The sequence below is a fragment of the Papio anubis genome, chromosome 16 (genome assembly GCF_008728515.1).
Source record: "Papio anubis isolate 15944 chromosome 16, Panubis1.0, whole genome shotgun sequence".
Taxonomy (NCBI): Eukaryota; Metazoa; Chordata; class Mammalia; order Primates; family Cercopithecidae; genus Papio; species Papio anubis.
In genome coordinates, this window is record NC_044991.1 from 11,560,414 (window position 1) to 11,582,801 (window position 22,388).

The window sequence follows — 22,388 nt, forward strand, 5'->3', positions numbered from 1 at the left end:
TCGCGAGCCTCCGCCCCGCCCCAGCCGGGACCCCAGCCAAATAAGTCCTGCGGCCGCGCTCGCGGCTCGCGGCCCAATCGCAACCCGGAGGGGGCGGATCTCTGGGGGGGTGGGGCTCAGTCGGGGGCGGGGCTTGGGGCGGGGCTGACCCGCAGGGCGCGAGCTGAGCCCCGCGGCCGGGCCGCGCGCTCCCGCCCCGCCCCCTCCTTGCGCGCGCTCGCTCGCTGGCGCCGAGGAAAACGTTGCGCAGGTTCAAAAATGGAACGTCGGCGGCGTGAGGGAGCGCGAGGGGGTGTGCGCGCGTGCGCGTGCGCGTGCGCGCCCGGACGAGGGTGACGGGGACCCCGCCAGCCCTAGCATCGCGCGCCGCAGCCGCGGCCCCGCAGCTCCGCCCCCGGCCCGGCCCGGCCCCGGGCCCGCTCGCCCGCCGCCCCGCATGGAGCTGTCAGCCATCGGCGAGCAGGTGTTCGCCGTGGAGAGCATCCGGAAGAAGCGCGTGCGGAAGGTGAGGCTGCCCGGGGGCGGCTCCCAGGACCCCGGTGGGGTCCCTCCCGTTCCCAGCACCGCTCCCTCCACGCTGGGGCTGAAGGGGAAAGCGGGGCGCGGGGGCCCCGGCAGCCCTACGCTGCTGGGCCCGTCTCCCCAGCCCGTGCCTCAGTTTCCCTGCCACCGTGTAGGGCGAGTAGAATCAAAGTTGTCGCTCCGGGATGCTAGTGCCGGCCGAGCCTGACTGAGCTGGAGATTAGGATCGGACATAGGAATCCTGAGCTCCATCCCGCCTCACTCCCCTTTTATTATAAATATGGGGAGACTGAGGTCCAAGTTGAAAGGACTTGCCTAGCGCGTTAGCGTCAGAGCTGGGTCTTGAACTCGGGACTCTGGACGCTTGGCACCAAGTCCTTTCAAGTTGTAAGTGCAGCTTTGGAAAAGTCTCCAGCCTGTGAAGTTTTCCTGCTGGACTTTGGCCTTTTCCGATCCCGCCCCCTCTACCCCTACCCAAGCACATCCCTCTTTCCCGCCCCCACCCCCACCTCAACTCCTAGCCCAGTCCAGGGCTCTGAAGCCCGCCCCCTGCGCTAGGGCATCCCCTAGTCTCCTACCCCATCTGCCTTCTCCTTCAAAACATACACCCTGCAATTTAAGGAGGTGTCTGTTCTGCTGGTTTCAGAACCCCACACTTTGGGGCTGGACTTTGTCCCGGCCTGGTGTCTACACCTCCCGTGCACTTGTTTCCCCGCCTAAGGCTGGGGAAATCCTTGGGGAGAAGTTCCTCTCCTGGTATTCACTACTGTCCTTCCTTCGTCTCCTCTTCCCTGCAGCCCTTTGGGAGGCTCCAGGCCGACTGGGAGGGGCCTTAAGGGGGTCACCTACTCCCATTTAACAGAGACAAAAACTGAGGCCCAGGCAGAGGAAGTGACCTGCTCAAGGTCACCCAGTGAGTTAGAGAGAGAGGTAGAGCAGGAGCTCACCTGGGCTGATTGCCAGCCCATCTTCTTTCTCCATAGAGAAAACTCAGTCCTGTCATCTTGGGCCAAGGGTGAAGGTCAAGGTGGTCAGGAGCATCTTTTCTTCCTCTAGCTCTACTTGGGGTTTTACTCTTCTGATTGAGGCAGCTGTTCCTCCTTCTTCTCCTTTTTCCTAGGGTTTCCTCCACTTAAAAGATAATTAATTTATTCCACAAAGCTCAGTGCTTTTCGTGCTGTGTAGCCTGAAGCAGGCACAGCACTAACCCCCTCTACGATGGAGCTCGCAGAGTAGCACAAGAGCGCGAGACCATCATTCCTTCAGCCAGTCACTCAAAATATTTATTGAGGATCTGTCAGGTACCAGGCACCAGTCTAAGCCCCAGGGATCCATCCCTTCCCTCAGGGAGCTGGCATTCTGCAGAGGTGGCACACAGTGAGTGAGGAGATACAGACAGATGCCCTCAGATGGAGCTGTTTGCTCTGCAGAAATGGAACTGCAAGGTGCCAGTGGAGACAGCATGGGAGAGGGTCATCAGGGAAAGCCTCTATGAGGAGGTATCATATTTTGGTTGTAAAGTTCTGGAGTGGAGGGGCTTCACTCACTGAATGGGGCTGGACTGTAAACTTTTTTGTTTTTGGCACCAAGACCTCACTCTTGTCACCCAGGCTGCAGTGCAGTGGCATGAACATGGCTCACTGCAGCCTCAACCTCCCCGGCTCAAACGATCCTCCTGCCTCAGCCTCCTGTGTAGCTGGGACCACAGACAACTGCCACCATGCTCGACTAATTTCCTTTCTTCAGAGACGGGAGTCTCACCGTGTTGCCCAGGCTGGTCTCAAACTCCTTCCTGGGCTCAAGCCATCTTCCAGCCTCAGCCTTCCAAAGTGTTGGGATGACAGGCGTGAGCCACCGTAACTGTCAACTTTTAAAGCCTGTGAGGAAGGGAGGGGCCTGGCTCTAACAACCGCAGGGCTGACCACCCCTTCTGAAGGTGGAGAGTTTGCCAGTCTTCCATGGGGTCCTGCCAGGGTCTTTTGAGTTGAGAGTCCTCAAGTCACTGGCCCATTCATTACCTGTGAGCCAGCGGCAGCTCCTCACAGACTGAGAGGAGACTCGGCAGGTGGGGTAGGAGCGTGAGGACCACCCCAGAGAGGAATGTTCTCGAATTTGGAGACTTCCAATCTAAAAAAGAAAGTGAGCATTCCGACCTGTGCACTGGGGCTCTAGACACTGTGGGTCTTTGGCCACGCATGCACACCTCCATGCAGTCTCAGTTCCCCATGTGTGACATGAGCCCTGGGCTTGGGCCTCAGGAGCCTCAGGAGCCTCAGAGGTGTCTGGAGCCAGAGGCACTCCTGTGCTGTCCTAGGGAGGGCAGTATGGGGTGATCATGTAGCAGCCAGGGTTATACAGGTTGGTGAGGATCTGGTGGACAGTCCCTGGATTGTGTTTGTGTGTTGGGGAGACACGTGTCTGCAGAGGGGATTTGGAGCTGGGATCCTTTGGGCCTTAACTGTCCTTCCGAGTGGCTGGAGGGGCAACCATGAGACTCACTGTGTCTGTTTCTCTCTCTTCTCAGGGTAAAGTCGAGTATCTGGTGAAGTGGAAAGGATGGCCCCCAAAGTAAGCCCCTTCGTGTGTGTGTGTGTGTCTGTCTGCCTACCGACCGGTGCATTCCTCCACCTGCCTTTTGCCCCCTCCCCTGCCTACCTTTTAGCTCCAGCTACTCTTGTAACTGGACAGCTGACCTTGATTTAATCATCATCTTCTCTGGGCCTCAGTTTCCCCTTGGACCACAGGAGGGTCAAGGTGTGTCTCCAGCTTCTCTTCTCACCCTGCCCTCCTAAGTGTTGAGCTCCTCTGCTGGTTGGAGCTTCTCCTCTCCCTCCTCCCCTCCCTCTGGCTTTTCTTGGCAACTGGGAGGTGAAGGCCCAGCATCTGAGCTACTGGAGATGGCTGCTGGACAGGAGGAGGGGCCCCCAGCCGCTTTAAGCACAGTGCTGCATGAATCTTCAGTGCTGTGTGGCCAAGGGCAGAGCCTGAATCCCCTTCGCCTCTGGACGGCACTTTCCAGTCTACAGAGCAGGTTCCTATACAGATTTGGAAGGTAGGTGTGATCAGGTTCTCTCAAGGTGATGAAACAGGCTCAGAGAGGGTAAGCAGCTTGCCTTAGGTCACACAGCAAGTGGAGGCAGAGTTGGGACTTGAACTAGGCCTTCTCCTTTTCAGGAGCCGCCTCTGTGCCTTCCCAGCCTCCCATCTCAGAGTTGGGAGGCAGGGAGCTGCATCTAAGACCTCCCAGCAGCTCCACCTCTCCTGCTGAGGCCCTATCAGGACCCACCAATGCCCTCCAGCAGGGAGTTGTTGGGAGGGGGAGCGAATGAGCTAGTCGTGGAGCCTCCCCATTGGTCTGTGGGTGCCCCACCCCCTGCTCCGCCTGGCAGAGACTGACTCCTGGAAACCCCCTCTGCCCAGAGCTGCTGCTGTTGGGCAGGGACTTTCTGCTGTACTGGTGGGGGCTGACCTGGTATTGGGTCCTGTGGGCATTCTGGGGTGATGGTGGGGAGAGACAGCAGAGAGGAAGACAGCCCACAGTGCCTCAGCTTCCCTCTCTGCAAAATGGGTTCAGAAACCCAGGCCATGCACTCATCTCACAGGCTTGGTGGCCCTGTGGGATGAAAGGCCTGGGCGCATGTTCTGGACGACCTGCGGCTATCCTGATGATGGGGGTTGGGAACTGGCAGGCAGAGAATACACTCCACCCCTCACTCCAACCCCTAGTCCTGTTCTCCCTTCCCAGATATTCTGAGGGCTGAAAGAGAATCCCTACCCCCTGCCCCTGCACTGGGCTGCTAGAAGGTGGGCTTCCGGCCTGAGTGAAGGGGGCAGTAAAGGGAGTGACAATGCCCAGAGTGGGCAGCAGGAGCATCACCTTCCTGGGCGCGCACACCCCTGCCTCTCTCGCTTCGCACTGGGAAGCTGTGGCCACCAGCTGTTAGCCTTCAGGACACTATTGGCTATTTTTCCTCCTCTGGAGACGCCACTCTTTGGAAGATTCTCTTCTGTAAACAGAGGCCGTTATGAATGAAAAGTTCCTTCCCCCACTTTGATCCTGGATGTGAATCCATCTGCCCACTGCAGCTCGTCAGGAGGGAAGGAAAGAGGCTCCCAGAGCAGAGGCCCTCGATGCCTCTGTTGTGCTGTGCCCCTGGCCCGGGCACCCATTTGTTTCTTAACATGCCGAGGCCACCAGATGGGCCCTCATGGCTGCTTCTTCTCACCCCCCTCCACTTTGGTCCTGGGTTCTAGGCCTGGCTGCCCACCTGACAGCCATGAGCCCTGGGGCAGGGGCCCACCATGGCTGGGTCTCTGCTTCCTTATCTTTGAGTTGAGATAGTGAAGCCTCCTTTGCAGGCTGCTGTGAGGGTGAGAGGGTGGATGTAAGTTAGCGAATGTGTGTTCAGCCCAGTCCAAGTGCTTTTAGTAAACATTTGGTTTTCAGACTAAATTAGATAGACAGATAGCCTAGCTGTTCTTTTTGTTTTCCCCAGGCAGGAAAGGGACCTAGGGGATTCCATTCTTCTCAGGAGCTCAAAGTATCCTTAGAAATCTTTTAGGCCAGTCCCGTCATTTTTCAGATGGGGAAACTGAGGCCCAGAGAGGGTTGGTCCTTACAAAAATATAACTGCCAACCCCATGCACTGTGGTGCCCACTTCATGCCATCCACAGTGCCACCGCGGTCTGGGTGTGAGGCAGGTATGGCTGTTAACCATCCCCACCTCACTTGGGGGAAACAGGTTCACTCTGGGGAGAAGCAGGGGAGCCAGCTCTGTCTTCCCCTCCTCAGGGGGCCTTGCTTGGAGAAAAAGCTGAGAAAGAGGGTGGGGGGTGGGGAGTTAGGCAGGCTGTGTCCCCGAGGCCTGGGAGCCTTGGCAGGGCAGTGCCAGCCTGGGTGGGGGTAGTCATTCTCCTGCTCAGCATCTGCCCTCTGGGTGGGGAGACTTACATTCGCAGTAACAGGAACCATGATTTAAGTGGACACTCTGGGACGGGCATGGTGGCTCAAGCCTATAGTCCCAGCACTTTGGGAGATTGAGGTGAGCAGATCACTTGAGGTCAGGAGTTCGAGACCAGCCTGGCCAACATGGCAAAAACCCCGTCTCTACCAAAGCATAATAAATTAGCCAGGCATGGTGGTTTGCGCCTGTAATCCCAACTACTTGGGAGGCTCAGACAGGAGAATCACTTGAACCTGGGAGGTGGAGTTTGCAGTGGGCCGAGATCGTGTCACTGCACTCCAGCCTGGGCAACACAGTGAGACTCCGTCCCTCCACCCCCCCCCCCAAAAAAAAGTGGACGCTCTGTGCCAGGCCCATGCTAAGCCACTACATGCCTTGCCTGATTTATCTCCCCAGCAAACAAGTGTGGTAGAGGGGCTCTCTTGCTTCTGGAAAGCACAGCAAATGGCACAGGGAGGGGCTCGGGGCCCCGGGCAGGGAATGTGACATTGTTAGGTACAGATACCAGCTGTGCCTGAGGCCTCCAGATAACATTTCAGCCTGTCCGGGGCCCTGCTGTTCCCCCTTCCAGAATGCCTTCCTTTCTTCCCAACTTGTGAATGGTTCTGCATCGTTTTGGAGGGAGTGGCTCTATGGAGTTTTAGGAATGATATCAGTGGTCACAGCCATGGCCAGGCTGTCAATTAATAAGCCCCTATTATGAATCAGGCATTGACTCGTTGAACCACTCATAGCAACCCATTTTACAGATGGAGAGACAGAAGCCTACAGCAAAGAGGCCTTGCCTAGGGTTATAGAGCTGGGAAGATGTGAACTACAGGCTGCCTGATAACACAGGCAGCTTCACTAGAGGTGACTAGGACTCTTGGCTGCTGGCCTTTGGGCCAGTTCAGTGGGAAGTGCTGAGGCTTTGCGCCTCTGAACTCTAGTTGTGGAGATTTACAGCTGCGTGACCCAGGGCAAAGCCCTCAACCTCTCTGTGCCTAACCTCCCTGGGCCCTGCTGAAGATTGCCTGAGACAAGATAAGATTCATTAACACCCTGCCAGGGGCAGAGTGGGAGCTAATGTCTCCATCCAGGCTGGGGAGACTGGAGTTAGGAGCCGCAGACTTTTACGCTCCCTGGGCTTTTCATTGATTTAACCAGGCTGCTTTGCCTTCACTGTGTACCACACTGATCGAAATGCTTTCCGTGGCTTAACACATCTAATCTTCACGACAGCCCTATACGACTGGGGTTACTGGTGGGCCCACTTTAGGATGAGGCCCCAGAGCGGTGGCGTTTCCTGAACGAGGCCGCACCCGGCAGTCTGGACCAGAGCCCATGCTATTTCTCCTGTGGAGCAGCTTTAAATCGGAGTGGGGACTGGGACTTGGGGGTTGGCCTGGCTCTGCGGGGATCCGGGTGGTTCCACCTGCCCCAAGGCTGCCTGCGTCACAGCTCAGCAGCGCCCCCAAACCCCGCTTCCCCCTACCCCCCCGGGAAAGGTCGGCGGGGGGCGGGGGTCCTGCATCCGCTGCGCCCCTTCCCACTCCGTGCCCTCACCACAGTAGGGCGAGCCCTGCGCGGCGGGCCTCAGGCTGGGCCGCCCGGGCTTGTTTACCGGACCGTGGGGCGGGGCGGGGCGGTCACGTGGCCGTGTTTATCTCGGAGCCGGCGCGCGCCGTCTCTGTCCCCGCCCCCGCCCCCTCGGTTTGCCGGTAATCCCGGCGCGCGCCCCTCCCCGTGCGTGCGCGTGACCGCCGGCTGCGGGGGCGGGGCCTAAGCGCTCCGCCCCCTCCACGGGGTGATGGGTTCCCGCCCAGCGGGCGCCGCAAGCCTAATGCAGACCCCTGCAGTTCCCCAGTGTACACGCCGCGGTCCGCGCAGCGCAGGCAACGAGCGTGTCCCTAGAGCCCTGGCTCCTTTCCACCGTTCCTCCCCTGGTGTGGGAAGGGTGTCCTGGGGCTTACGGGAGCCCGCTTTCCTCCAGGCACTCGAGGGTCTCCGGTGATCATGGGATCTAAGCCCATTGATCCGCGGCGCCCAAGCTGGTGGCGCGCTCCTGGGTTGCCAGCGCCCAGCTCTTCGGAAGCGCGTTCCCCTAGGCGCCTCTGGGCTCCTGCACTGCGGAGGGCGCGGTGCGGCGCGGCGTCCCCCTTAACGCCTGGGTCCAAGGGGTTAAGACGCTGGTGCCGCCCCTGCCCCCAGCTTGAGGCTGCATTTGGCCGCCAAGTGTGACCCTGTTATCTCAGACCCGGCTGCCCGGGCCGGCAACCACCCCTTCTTCATCCAGCGGAGCCTTTCGAGGCGCCCGCTGTGCGCCGCGCCCAGCGGTCGGACACTGAGGACCGGGGGCGGGCGACGCCCCCTCCCGCGGTCAGCACAGTCGGGGGTCCCAGACGCGGTGGCCTGTGAGGAGCCTGAAGGTGGAGTGTGGCTGAGGGCCAACACGGGCCAGCCACTGACTGGCTCAGTGACGCTGGGCTGGCTGCCCAACCTCCGTGTCTCAGTTTCTCCACCTGTAAAATGGGGGTAAGAACTAAGCACCTACCTCACTAGCTTCTTTTGAGGATGGGTGCGGTCCTGGTGGTCCTGGTGGCACACCTGCTGTTACCGTAGTGGTCATTATTCTTGAGATGAGGAAACTGAAGTTCAGAGAAGGGTAGGGACTTGCCAGGATCTACACAGCAGGGACATCAGCAAGCAATGGGCAGGGCGGTGCGGAGGAGCACGCTGTAGAGAGAGGAGCACAAAATTCCCCTTCCTACCAGTTAGAGCTGAGGAGATTCAGCCTTTTCCGGGGGGAGGAAGGGTTAGAGTGTCTGCCAGCCTGTGGTGGCTTCTGCTGTAGTTTCGCTTTCGGCGTTCTGCAGGGGCTCCCCAGCCCTTCCCAGAGCCCTGAGCGGGCCACTCTGCGGGGCTCTGCCGGCCAGGGTGTTTTCTGGTCCATTAGTGATTATGGCCAGGGCCAGGTATAGCTGTAAGGAGGGTGGAGGAGGGGCAGGCTCGTCCTGCTGGCAGTGGGGCAGCCTGGGAGGGATGTCAGGGAAGGCTACAAATACCTGACTCTTAAGGGTCAGCTAGGAGTTGACTGTAGGGATGGGGCACCCAAAGGGGAGGGAGGGCCGGCTGGCAGGGGGCACATGGGAAGGGGCAGCCCAGGCTCAGGGCTTCACAGCGAGCCCACAGAGGCCCGACACTAAGTGGGTGTGCCAGAGTGTTAGAGGAAGCAAGGAGGCAAGCATTCTGTCCTTGGGGAGCATTTTGGGACTGTGAACTAGCGTTAGGTAGTTCCCAGGATAGCGTAAGGTAGAGGCCGCAGCTCTATGGAGGCAGCAGGGCGGGGGGTCTCCCAGGTGCTTTCTGCCTTTTAACCCCTCGCTATCGCCCATTGCTTTCCGTCTTACCTAGCAGAGCCTCTGGCCAGGACCATAGGGCATTGCTTTGCTTTTGTCTGTATGTATTTTATACACAGTCACACGTCGGTTAATGACAGGGATACGTTTTGAGAAATGCATTGTTAGGTGATTTCATTGTATGAACATCAGAGTGAGCTTAGCCACACCTAGATGGTACAACCCACTGCACACTTGGACTGTGCTCCTAGGCTTCAAGCATGCACAGCATGTGACTGTACTGAATACATCCAAACGCAGAAAAGGTGCAGTAAGAATACAGTGTAAAAGATAAAACTTGGGACACCTTCTAGAGCACTTCCCAGGCACAGAGCTTATGGGGCTGGAAGTTACTCTGTCACCCGGACACATGTCACTCAGTGTCAGCTAGTGGAATGTGAAGACCTGGTCTATTGTAAACATTGTACACTTATGCTACACTAAGTTATGCAGAAATATTTTCACATTGTACACTTAGGCCATACTAACTTGTGAGGAAATATTTTTCACATTGTACACTTACGCTACACTAATTTATACAGAAATGTTTTTTTCGATAATAAGTTAACCTGAGCTTATAGTAACTTTCTTTATAAGCTTAATTTTTTAAAACTTTTTGTCTCATTTCGTAGTAACACTTAGCTTAAAACATAAACATGTATGGCTGTACAAAATACTTGCTTTATATTCTTTTCTTTCTTTTTTTTTTTTTTTTTGAGACAGAGTCTCGCTCTGTTGCCCAGGCTGGAGTGCAGTGGTGCAGTCTCAGCTCACTGCAAGCTCCACCTCCCAGGTTCACGCCATTCTCCTGCCTCAGCCTCCCTAGTAGCTGGGACTACAGGCACCCGCCACCATACCCGGCTAATTTTTTGTATTTTTAGTAGCGAGGGGTTTCACCATGTTAGCCAGGATAGTCTTGATCCTGACCTCATGATCCTGACCTCATGATCCGCCCGCCTCGGCCTCCCAAAATGCTGGCATTACAGGCGTGAGCCACTGCACCCAGCCTTGCTTTGTATTTAAAAGCTGTCTTCTATTTAAACAAAAGTTCAATTTCTTTTACTTTTAAAGTTTTTAAAAATTTTTTTAAAAATATTTTTATTTCTATTTTCATTGTTTTTGAGATAGAGTCTTGCTCTGCCACCCAGGCTGGAGTGCAATGGCACAATCTCGGCTCACTGCAACCTCTGCCTCCTGGGTTCAAGTGATTCTCCTGCCTCAGCCTCCCGAGTAGCTGGGATTACAGGTGCCCGCATGTCTGGCTAATTTTTGTATTTTTAGTAGAGATGGGGTTTCTCCATGTTGGCCAGGCTGGTCTCAAACTCCTGACCTCAAGTGATCTGGCCACCCAAAGTGCTGGAATTACAGGCGTGAGCCACTGTGCCCAGCCTTAAAACTTTATTTTTAAAACCTAAGACACTGGCCTTAAAGCTCTGTTTTTAAAACCTAAGACACAAACACACACGTTGGCCTAGGCCTGCGCAGGGTCAGGATCATCAAGACGTCACTAGATGATAGGAATTTTTCAGCTCCTTTGTAATTTTACGGGTCCACCATCACATGTGCAGGCCGTCATGGACAGAAACATTGTTATTTGGCACATGACTGTACGTATATTGTTTTTAATGGAAAAGTTTTTATGTTTGCATCGATGGTGAGTGATACTGGTTTTTCCATTTATGGAAGGCATAGTTTGCTTTTAAAATAATTTAAACCAAAAAAGCTGCTCTAAAGGCAGATACAAAGTAAACAGGAGTGCTAGTGGAACGAGGGCGTGGCGGGTGTCACCACGGTGGTTCTACAGATAGGTGAGCTGTGGAGCCGCTGTGCTGACATCACAGGGTCTGCCCCAGCAGGAGGGTGCTCCCTGGCTGGGTGGCGAGGGTAGAAGATCCCCTGTAGCATTACCAAGGGGGCCTGTGCTAGGCCTGCTGAACCATTCAGCCAGTAGACATTTACCAAACACCTGCTGTGTGCCAGGCCCAGAAACAAAGGAACTTCAGACCTGGCTGTGTTCTGGGTGGAGTGCACTGAGGAGGGAGACCATTCTGGGCTTGGAGGGCAGGGAGAAACAGCCACAGCAGCACACACAGTGCACGGACAACACATCAGGCACGCTGTTAGTCTTGTAACACCCTCTAAACACTTGGATGACACATCTCATCAGCACAAGAGTCCTTTACAGATGGGGACATTGAGGTACAGAGCTGTTCAGGAAGTTGCTCAAGGTCACACAGCTAGCTAGGGGCAGAGCTGGACTTGAACCCAGGCTGCGAGCATGTCCCTGGAGCTCTGGCTCCTTTTCACCCTCTCTTGCCTGGTGTGGGAAGGGTGTCCTGGGGCTTACAGGGGCCCTCTCTCCTCCTGGCAGCTGAGGGTCTCCGGTGATTGTGGAGTCTAACAAGGAGTTGGACCCAGTCACATTGTAGTGTGATATGAACGAGGGCAGCTCTGGTGTCGCTGGAACCCTCAGGAGGCCCAGACTGGGTCTGTCCTTGAAGTAGGTGACAATGACACCAGGACAGGGTGAAGGCACACTTGCAGTGGGCCCTGGGTCAGCAGTGGTGGCCTCTGCTGGTGTACCTGCCCAGTAGAAGCGATGACTCTGACCTTTCTTTTTTTTTTTTTTTTGAGACAGAGTCTCACTCTGTCACCCAGGCTGGAGTGCAGTGGCGCGATCTTGGCTCACTGCAACCTCCGCCTCTTGGGTTCAAGCAACTCTCCTGTCTCAGCCTCCTGAGTAGCTGGGATTACAGGTATGCACCATCATGCATGGCTAATTTTTGTATTTTTAGTGGAGACGGAGTTTTGCCATGTTGGCCAGCCTGGTCTTGAACTCCTGACCTCAGGTGATCCGCCCACCTCGGCCTCCCAAAGTGCTGAGATTACAGGCATGAGCCACTGCACCCAGTGCTGACTCTGACCTTTTGTTCCTCTCCCCAGGTACAGCACGTGGGAGCCAGAAGAGCACATTTTGGACCCCCGCCTCGTCATGGCCTACGAGGAGAAGTACGGTGTCCTTGGCGCCGCCGGGTGGGGCTTAGGGCCAGCTCAGAGGCTCCTCAGGAGCCTGCTGCTGGCTTGGCAGGGGTTTTTGGGGCAGGGCGGGGGTGTCTGATGGGACAGGGCAGCCCAGCCTACAGCTGGGTGGAAGTGGTGGGCACTGAGTCCCAGGGCAGCTGAGGACCCTGGGTCCCTTTCCTGTTGTTGGGCGATTTTGGTCACTTCCCTTACCCACCCGGGCCTCAGTCTCTCTGCTGTAAAATGGGCCACCCTGAAGAACACCCCGATTTCCCAGGGTGAAACCTCAGAGGGGCTGTAAGAGGTTTCTGTTCCAGTGAAGAATGTTAAAATGCTTCACAAAGATGCCCTGTGTGCCAGGGGGCGGCACTGCCACTTGTGTGGGGGTGACAGATCAGAGACAGTGTCTCTAGAGGACCTCTTAGGGCTACAAGGAGCGTCTGATGAAGCTCATGGAAGTCGGGGCAGGAGCATGGGCTTTGGGACTGGGATTTCTGAGTTGTGGCCTGTTCCCCTGCCACCTCCTGTCCAAGTGGCCCGGGCAAAGTCAGTCTGCCACCTCTGCCAGTGCCTCTCAGGGATTCTGAGCACGCCCGACTGTTCTGTGTGCCCTCTCTGGCCACCCTCCCCACCAGCAGGCAGCCCAGGTCCCCTGCCACTCCCAGCCCGCCTGCCTTGTGCGGCGTGGGGCCATTTCACAAAATCGTTTGTATTTGGTCCCTATGGCAACCTGCTGAGGCAGGAGTGAGGGTTTTGTTTGTCAGAGAAGGAAACCAAGGCTGCTACCTAGAGCCTCAGAGCAAGGACCTGGCCAGGGCTGCTGCCTCCGGGTGGGGGCTTTTCCGTTGCCCCTCGTTGCTGGATTCTCGTGGTTCCTCCTCCAGGAGGTTTCCTGCCAGGGATTCAAAGGACACATTTTATTGTTCTTTCCTTTTAAAATCAGGGTGTTCCTGTCGCAGGGTTTCTTTCTGTCTCCCAGGTGTGTGGTGGGGCCTTGGTCCAACAGGGTGCAACACTTGGGAATCCTGTGGAGCGTGGTAAGGAGAGCAGTGGGCAGGTATCAAAGGCCTGGATTCCAGTCGTCCGCCAGAGGCCCTTTCCCTTTGGCCCATGGGCGTCCTGCTGGGGATGGATGCTCAGTGGATGGTCAGACATTTGCAATAGATGCCGTGGGGTTCCTGGTGTGTGCTGAGCTCAGAGTAAGAGCCTGGCCCAAGGTCACATGACCAGGAAGGGGAGAAGGGATGAGCTCCTGGCCTCCACGTTCTTTCTGCTGTCCACGTGGCCTCTGTACTGGGGGCCGCAGAGAGTGTGGATGGAGAGAACTGAAGTGGGAGGCAGGATGAAATGACTTTGAATCTCCCCACTACTTTCGGCAGTTGTGTGGAGTCTCTGATTGTGTTGTCTTGTGTGTCATGTGTAGCTTCGTGGCACTGTGAAGTCGTGCTTTTTTTTTCGAGACGGGGTCTCACTCTGTCTCCCAGGCCGTGGTGCGATCTTGACTCACTGCAACCTCTGCCTCCCAGGTCAAGCAGTTCTCCTCAGCCTCCTGAATAGTTGGGGCCACAGGTGTGTGCCACTGCGCCCGGCTAATTTTTGTATTTTTGGTAGATGGGGTTTTGCCGTGTTGCCCAGGCTGGTCTCAAACTCTTGAGCTCAAGTGATCCGCCCACCTCAGCCTCCCAAAGTGCTGGGATTACAGGCGTGAGCCACCGCACCCGGCCTAAGTTGTGCTTTGTGTGTGTGTTTGATACATGGGAAGGCATCCGCTGGGCACTCAGAACAGACTGGTTTTCATCCTGTCCCTGGACAAGATGGGACAGACAGGGTAGGAGCTGGTCCGCTCTCCTGGGTTCACAGAGATCCCAAATGCGGGGCAGTCTGTGCGGAGCTTTACTTACGGAGGGACTCGCCATTCCCTTCAGCTCTCCTGGGACATTCAAGGCAGATTGGATTGACAGGCTTCTGTATCATTCCCCTAGCAGGAAAAACTGAGCCACGTGTTTAGGGGCTCCTTAGGAGCATGTAGAGCAGAGCCCTCACATGGCCCTGGAGCCCCATAAGGACCCACTGTTTTTGGAGATGCTGCGAGTCCTCCCTCAGCAGTTACCTTCCCCATTTGTCAGATGGGAAGACCTTGGCCCTGGGAGTTGAACATCTGACCCCATTGTTATGGCCCCAGCCAGGCAATGGGGAGGATTGGTGGGCAGGCCTGTGGGGAGTGTCCCCTCCCTGACAGGCAGCAGAGGGTGGGCGAAGCGACGCCTTACCTTCCCTTAGATGTCACCAGTATTTCCTTTTCTTTTGCCACCTGCTTCACGCCCCAGGGAGGAGAGAGACCGAGCATCGGGGTATAGGAAGAGAGGTCCGAAACCCAAGCGGCTTCTGCTGCAGGTAACCAGCCTGCCTTTGTGCCTCCTTTCTCCCCTGCCCAACTGCAAGTCCCCTCTGCCCCTTGGTGCATTTGCACTGGCTGGTTGAACTGATCTGCGTCCCCTCCTCTGTACCACCCAGGGCACTGTGGGGTGGGGCACTTGGGTAAGTTTTGATGGGAGGAATTGGGAAAAGCCTGCCTGTGGGGCTGGTGCCCAGGGAAGACAGCCTGGGTGAGAGGTGCCACATGGGAGGGAGGGTAGGCATATGGCCAGTGGACTCCTAGAATTCTCAAAGCTTAGAATCTTGCTGTAAGGAAGGCTTGAAAGCTTTGAGCCTTTCGATGCTCAGAATCCCTGAACAAAATTATCATTGAGAACCTCAGAAACATAAATGTTAGAATTGAGGAAACATGAGAGGCTGGAATTTCAGAATCCAAGAAACAGAATCTTTTTTTCTGTGAGACAGAGTCTCGCTGTGTTGCCCAGGCTGGAGTGCAGTGGTGCAGTCTTGGCTCACTGCAAACTCCACCTCCCGGGTTCACGCCATTCTCCTTCCTCAGCCTCCCCAGTAGCTGGGACTACAGGTGCCCACCACCACGCTTGGCTAATTTTGTATTTTTAGTAGAGACAGGGTTTCACCATGTTAGCCAGGATGGTCTTGATCTCCTGACCTCATGGTCCGCCCACCTCGGCCTCCCAAAGTACTGGGATTACTGGCGGGAGCCACCGTGCCCGCCCAGAAACAGAATCTTAGAATTGTAGAACTACAGCCTTGGAATGTCAGACTCTTAAAAGTGTGTCATTTTTGAGTGGGAAGAAACTTACAGGGTCTCCTCTTCCAGCCTCAGTCAGGTGGGACCCAAGTCTCTGCAGCATGCCGGAGTACCTGCTTCGTAGGTCTTGGGGGCCTTTGCTGACCTCAGTGCTTTGCAGTGACAGGCGAGTGGATCTTGGAGCAGTGCAGTCACAGGTTGAGTCTCCCTGATCCAAAATCCAAAATGCGGCCGGGTGCGGTGTCTCATGCCTGTTATCCCAACACTTTGGGAGGCTGAGGCGGGTAGATCACCTGAGGTCAGGAGTTCAAAACCAGCCTGGCCAACATGGTGAAACTCCGTCTCTACTAAAAATACAAAAATTGGCCGGGCGCGGTGGCTCAAGCCTGTAATCCCAGCACTTTGGGAGGCCGAGACGGGCGGATCACGAGGTCAGGAGATCGAGACCATCCTGGCGAACACGGTGAAACCCTGTCTCTACTAAAAAATACAAAAAAAACTAGCCGGGCGAGGTGGCGGGCGCCTGTAGTCCCAGCTACTCCGGAGGCTGAGGCAGGAGAATGGCGTGAACCCGGGAGGCGGAGCTTGCAGTGAGCTGAGATCCGGCCACAGCACTCCAGCCTGGGTGACAGAGCAAGACTCCGTCTCAAACAGACAAACAAACAAAATACAAAAATTAGCTGGGGATGGTGGTGGGTGCTTGTAATCCCAGCTACTCAGGGGGCTGAGACAGGAGAGTCACTTGAACCCAGGAGGTAGAGGTTGCAGGGAGCCAAGATCATGCCATTGCACTCCAGCCTGGGTAACAAGAGTGAAACTCCGTCCCTCCCCACCAAAAAAAAAAACACAAAATCTGAAATGCTCCAGAATCCAAAACGTTTTGAGCACCAACATGATGTTCAAAGGAAGTGCTCATTGGAGCATTCTAAATTTCAGATTTTTGGATTAGGGATGCCCAGCCAGTAAATGTAATGCAAATATTCTGAAATCCTAAAAAAATTCGAAGTCTGAAACACTTCTGGTTCCAAGCATTTTGGATAAGGAATACTGTGCCTGTGTGTGGTTGTAGGCAAGCCTTTTCACCTGTAAAATGGGGATGAAGAGAATACCCACCCTCCTTAATGTAATAAGAGCCACCAGGCAGGATATTGGAAGCCAGAAAGTCAGGATTCTTGGTTCATTTGCATGGGGTCTACATCAAGCGTCCTGGCCACTCCTGATTATAGCCCACGGAGGCTTTCACCAGAGCTGGTGGGCCTCTCTTCATGCAGTGGGCATGTTCTATTGGGTTTGGCATGAATTGAGCCTAGGAAGGAAAGTAACATCTCCCGGACGTCCGTGTGCCAGGCTCTGTGCCTGGCGTGCCTCACAGATGAACACACTCCATCCACATACTAAGCCTACAGGGCAGGTGTGTTCGTTATGTCTTCCCCTCTAACGTGGCAACTCAAAGCAATACACACTGATTATTTCCCATGGCTTCTGGGGGTCAGGAATTTGGGAATGTGCTAGCTGGTTCTTCAGTGGTTCTAGTCTGGGCTGCAGTCATCTGCAGGCTTGACCAGGGCTGCGGGATCTGCCTCCGAGGGGGCAGCTCACGTGTCAGTGAGTCAGGGCTGGGCGTTGACAGGGACTGTTTCTCACCATGTGGACATCTCCAGAGGGCTGCTTGAGTGCCCTTACAGTGCAGCCACCAGCTTCCCGAGTGGGTGGCCCGAGAGAGAGAGCAGGGAAGAAGCCAGTGTCTTATGTTCTGGCCTGGGAAGTCACACACCACAGCACTGGGGGTGGGAATGGACTGCGCGTAGGTGTGAATGCCAGGAGGCGGGTGTGGTTGGGGCCTTCCTCGGAGGCTGGCTCCTACAGTCTCTTCACTGTTTCGCTGAGAAAGAAACTGAGGCCCAGGGAGGCTGGTAGCTTCCCCAGGACTGACTGTTGGGACCCTAGTCGCTGTAGTTCTTTCGTGATGAGGTTGCCAAGGACGAAGAAAAACCTGCCTCGCAGAATGGTGGAATGTACTGGGATTCTTTTTTCTTTCTTTTTTTTTTCGCTCTGTCTCCCAGGCTGGAGTGCAGTGATGCGATCTCGGCTCACTGCAACCTCCGCCTCCTGGGTTCAAATGATTCTCCTGCCTTAGCCTCCCAAGTAGCTGCGATTACAGGTGCCCACCACCACGCCCAGCTAATTTTTGTATTTTTAGTAGAGACGGGATTTCACCATGTTGGCCAGGCTGGTCTTGAACTCCTGATCTCAGGTGATCCAGCCGCCTCGGCCTCCCAAAGTGTTGGGATTACAGGTGTGAGCCACCGCTCCCGGCCCGTACTGGGCTTCTGGTGGCCTGTGAGGCCACTGGGAGGAGTGGGTTTTGAGTCAGCTGCCTATAGGACGTGCCTCCCAGCCACGGCAGTATTTTCCCAGTCCCCTCCCAGTTCAGCCCTCCTCCCATCACTGCGGCAGCCCGCACCTCAGGACATGTGATGCTGTTGGCAGGCATGACTGTGAGCAGGGCCTGCGTGTGTCATCTCTTCCCTCAGCTTAGAGGTGTTTGACCTCACAGGTCCCATCTGGTGGCTGCATTCTCTTCCTGGGAGCTCTTGGCCTCTGGTGGCAGGTGGCAGGAGAAGGTACTGTCCCAGTGATCCCGAGTCTCCCAACATCTTGGCACCATGGATCTTTTGTAGATGCATGTAAATTCTCCCCAAATAAATAAGAAAAATCCCGAAATTATAAACTCCAGGGGTGGACGGACTTGCCCTCCAGCTCCAGAGGTGTCGCAGGCAGTCAGCAGGGGGAGCTGCAGGAGGCAGCTCGCAGAGCCCAGGAGCTCCCTGGAGGGGTCGGGGTGCATCTGCAGGCCAGGTGGAGCCCTGTCCCTTCGGCTAGGTGGCATGGGCATCCGGTGCTGTGTGTGCTGCTTGCCTGGCTTTGCCCCAAGCAACTCCAAGAGCACACCTTTGCCCTCTGCCTCCACGGTCTCCTGGGCGAGCTGGCAGTGTCGGTTTTGGAGGTGCTCTGGCGCGCAAAGATGCCTTTCCTAAAATGAAGGCTAACTCTTTAATGCATCCAGATTTGTTTCTCTTGGTCAGTTGTCAATGTGTCCTTCTTGTATGCTTCTCTGCTGGGTATCAAAGAAGTAAACCCTGGGGAGGTGAGAGTGCTCTCTGGGGCCCAGAGGCGGGGCCGAGCTGGCAGAGCCTGGGGCTTGTTGGGGCCCACTCTCTGGGCTGGGGTGGGGTGCGGTGGGGTGACGGCCGGCCATGGCATGGGGAGGAGTTGGGTGGGCAGATGTGGGAAGGGCACTCCGGGTGGGAGGAGCAGCATGAGCAGAGGTGTGGCGGGTGGGAGGGTGGGGCTGACCCGCGCTGCCCTGGCTTGCCCCCGCAGCGGCTGTACAGCATGGACCTGCGGAGCTCCCACAAGGCCAAGGGCAAGGAGAAGCTCTGCTTCTCCCTGACGTGCCCACTCGGCAGCGGGAGCCCCGAGGGGGTGGTCAAGGCGGGGGCACCTGAGCTGGTGGACAAGGGCCCCTTGGTGCCCACCCTGCCCTTCCCGCTCCGCAAGCCCCGAAAGGCCCACAAGTACCTGCGGCTCTCACGCAAGAAGTTCCCGCCCCGCGGGCCCAACCTGGAGAGCCACAGCCATCGACGGGAGCTCTTCCTGCAGGAGCCACCGGCCCCAGACGTCCTGCAGGCGGCCGGCGAGTGGGAGCCTGCTGCGCAGCCCCCCGAAGAGGAGGGTAAGGCGGCCCCGGCCCAGAGACCCTCAGAGCTGGAAAGGGACCTGTGGGTCATCAGGTCCAACTGATTCAATGTCGAAAGAGGGCCCGTAGTGCTTTGTGGGGATAGTAGGGTCTGGGCTCAGGGTCCAGCACTAGCCCAGGGCTCCTCCTGTCGTCCTGCTCTGGCCGAGCTCTTGTCCAGGTGGGGAAGATGCACCCCGTTGCCTCCTCCCAGGTGTCTAGCCCTGTGTGAGGCCCTGAGCTGACTGAAGACGCAGAAAGGAAGAGCTGCAGTTGGGATGGGGTTGGGTGGTCTGTGTAGCTTCCAACCTTGTCAACGCTGCCCCTGTCTGTCTGTGTGTCTCACGCTGCAGCAGATGCCGACCTGGCTGAGGGGCCCCCTCCCTGGACACCTGCGCTCCCCTCAAGTGAGGTGACCGTGACCGACATCACCGCCAACTCCATCACCGTCACCTTCCGTGAGGCCCAGGCGGCTGAGGGCTTCTTCCGAGACCGTAGCGGGAAGTTCTGAGTCACCGTTTTTACTCTTCTTAAACTGTTTTCTTTTGGGCTTGGGGTGGGACTTCCAGAGATAGGGATGGGTTGGGGGCGGGGTAATTATTTTATTTAAAAAAATACCGAGCAGCAAAAGGGGAGAAGATCCCACTACTCTCCCACCACCTGCCCTTTCTCTGAGGGACGTTTACCACGAGGCCTCAGGCTGGGGATGGAGAGAGTTGCTCTGGGAGTTGGGGCACCACCCCCAGGGCAGGAGGGGGACAGAGTCACCTGCCCAGGACACCACCGTTATCATTCTCCTCTAGTGACGCAGCAGCTGGTTCTAGGGGTTAACGGAGCATTGGAAGGCCCAAACCCTCTCCCTTGAGCGGCCCACCCCAGCCTGGTTGGCTGGTTTTCCTCTTTTCTTTTTGTTTCGATTGGGTCTTTACCTTGAACTTTCCTCTCTGGCTTTGCAGTGGGCTGTGGAGGCTGGTTTTGACCAAAAGTGAGTGGGGCGGGAGCAAGGGGCAGGAGGAAGGGTTGAGGTTGCTGGGGCGAGTCCCTTCCCCTTCAGAGAGGCTTCTACCCTTCCCAGGGAGGAGGCGCCGCTGAGACCCTTCTGCTGAGAGCTCTGCCCTCCCCCCATCACCTGGCCTGTGCAGAAACGCTCACGTACACCCGGCTGCACAGGTGTGCACGCATTACCCTTCGCGTGTACGTTCCCGTGTGCCCCGTGAACGCATGTGTGTCTACAGATGTGTCCACATGGGCCTTGCGAACCTGGTTTAGAAACCCTGGCCAGGCGAACGTGGGGTGGTTCACAGCACAAAAGAACTCACCACCATGCCTGCACTTACCCCACCTTGCATGCACCTTGCTACGTGCTTGCAGCTTTCAGCGGAGGGCAGGGGTCTGGCACAGGTGCGATGGCACCCCATGCTCCAGGCATGCAGATGGGGTTTCTCAGGCTGCGGGTGTGCAGGCGTCTGCTAAGTTGTATGATGTATCAGCACAGGCTTTGAGACATCTGGACCCTGTCCTTCCTCCCCCGAAGGGTTCTTGTTCTTTCTGACTCAGGTGACTTTTCAGCCCTTCCAATTCCCCTCTTTCTCTGCCCTCCCCTCCAACTCAGCCAGTCCAGGTGTGGGCAGTCAGGGAGGGAGGGGGTGTCCCACCACGTTCTCAGGGCAGCCCTTGGCTCCTAAGCCCCTTCCTCCTTCCATTCTGCATCCCCTCCCCATCCAACCTAAATGCCACAGCTGGGGCTGAGCTGTGTTTCTGTGGAGGGACCTCTGCCATGCCTCTCTGAGGTCAGGCTGCACTGTGTGATGGGCAGGCTTTGCCCCAGCCCACCCCCTGGCAAGGTGCACTTGTTTTGTGGCTTGTACAAGGTGTCCTGGGGGCCAGTGGCTTCCCTGCCAGTGAAGAGTGACTTCTCCCTCTCTTCCAGTTCTGTAGGGGAGAAAAAGCCAGATTGGGGGGGCCCGAGGGAGGCGTGGAAAAGGCCGGCTTCCCTGGTTTTCCTTGGCTGTCAGAGTCAGGGTGACACACACCAAGAGTGGAGTGTGGTCGGCGAGTTTGAAACCCGCCTGCCCTCCCCGCAGCTCTGTTCTGGGTCCTCAGGAAGTCACAGAGTCTACGGAGGCGAGGAGAGGGTGATTCTTTCCCCAGATCCCTTCTTCCCTAGTTCCCAAACCAAAGACAGCCTGCAGCCCTTTCTGCTTGGGGTGCTCTGTTGACAGGCTTCCCAGATCCCTGAGTCTCTCTTTCCTTCCTTCTCGATCTTTAGTTGTCCACGGTCAATTCAGTGCTTCCATTGGGGGACAGTCCCCTCCGGGGTGACCTGATTCACCTCCAGCCCAGGGAATGGAATCTAGAGGAATACGTGGGGTGGGTCTGGACAAGGGGTGGCAGGAATCACCACCCATCTCCAGCTGTGGGCCCTGTGGAGGGGAAGGGGAAGCTTGGGGTTCAGAGGGAACTCTTCCAGGAGAGGGGTGCCCAGCGGAGGTGAAGTTGATAGAGGGGTGTGGGGGGTCTCTGGTTGAATGTTTTGGCCCATGGCTTTGGAACATGGCTGGCAGCTTCCAGCAGAAGTCACGCTCCCCATCCCCCAGGGGACATGGGGCCTTTTTCCTGCTTCCTGGTCACTTTCAAAGAACTATTTGCGCAGTCTTTGGGTCTGTGGATTCACGGGGCTTTCTGTGTGGGCGCTGCAGTTGCTTTTGTCTGCAGCAGCAAGACACGTCTTTCCTCTTACTCAGCCCTTTATGGCCCATGGGGAACTCTGTGGCTCAGGGAGAGCTGAACTCCAGGGGCGTGACCTGGGACAGGTGGTGCCTGAGGTGCCCAGCTCAGGGCAGCCACGTGGCTCATGGGCTGCAGTGAGCCAGCTCCCTGGGGAAAAGGCTGTGGACCATTAGGACCATCCTCCAGGACAGGTGACCTCTATGAGGTCACCCTATGGCTGTGGCCGTGCAGGCCTCCTTCCAGCCCAGAGTGGCCCAGTAGAGTAAGGCAGACAGTGACCTCCACCCCGCAGCCCCCTTAAAAGGCCAGTACTCTTGGGGGTGGGGGGAGGGTTTAGAAAGCATTTGCTCACCTGCCTTTCTTTCCCCCAGCCCGCACCCGCTTTGAATGTAGAGACCTGCGGGCACTTTTCCTTTTGTGGTGGGGGGTGTGGAGGATGTACCCCTACCCCTGGCACGGCCGCCTGGAATGCAGGACTATCACTGCTGTTAGGGTGATGACCTCGTTGCCAAGCTCCTCCTCTCCCCTTGTTCTGGGGGCAGGCGCTGTGCTTCTGTGAGGTGGTTTAGCTTTTGCTTCATAAGTGGCCAGCCGCGGCCACCAGGTCTTAGCACAAGAGCGCTTCCTTTGCACAGAATGAGCTTCGAGCTTTGTTCAGACTAAATGAATGTATCTGGGAGGGGTCGGGGGCACGAGCTGGCTCCAAACACATGCCTTTGCTGAGTGTGTGTGCGCTGGGAGATCAGAGTGGATGTAGAGCGCGGTTTTATTTTTGTACTGACATTGGTAAGAGACTGTATAGCATCTATTTATTTAGATGATTTATCTGGTAAATGAAGCAAAAAAAATTATTAAAAATACATTAAAGATGATTAAAAAAAAGAAA

The 22,388-nt window shown here is 56.4% G+C and overlaps 1 protein-coding gene across 3 annotated transcripts; it reads left to right on the plus strand.

The window, feature by feature from the left end:
- The first annotated feature begins 205 nt into the window (after positions 1 to 205).
- Positions 206 to 22,388, plus strand: CBX7 (chromobox 7). Of its 3 annotated transcripts, none has more exons than XM_003905559.5 (6): positions 206 to 505; positions 3,047 to 3,090; positions 11,808 to 11,873; positions 14,213 to 14,279; positions 18,418 to 18,769; positions 19,126 to 22,388. In XM_003905559.5, exons 1-6 carry the CDS (start codon positions 437 to 439, stop codon positions 19,281 to 19,283), a joined length of 756 nt encoding a protein of 251 aa, XP_003905608.1. In that variant the 5' UTR covers positions 206 to 436; the 3' UTR covers positions 19,284 to 22,388. The 3 variants fall into 3 exon arrangements, with proteins under 3 accessions (XP_003905608.1, XP_009215579.1, XP_021777257.1); XM_009217315.4 differs by having other exon boundaries at positions 19,129 to 22,388; XM_021921565.2 differs by having other exon boundaries at positions 18,697 to 18,769.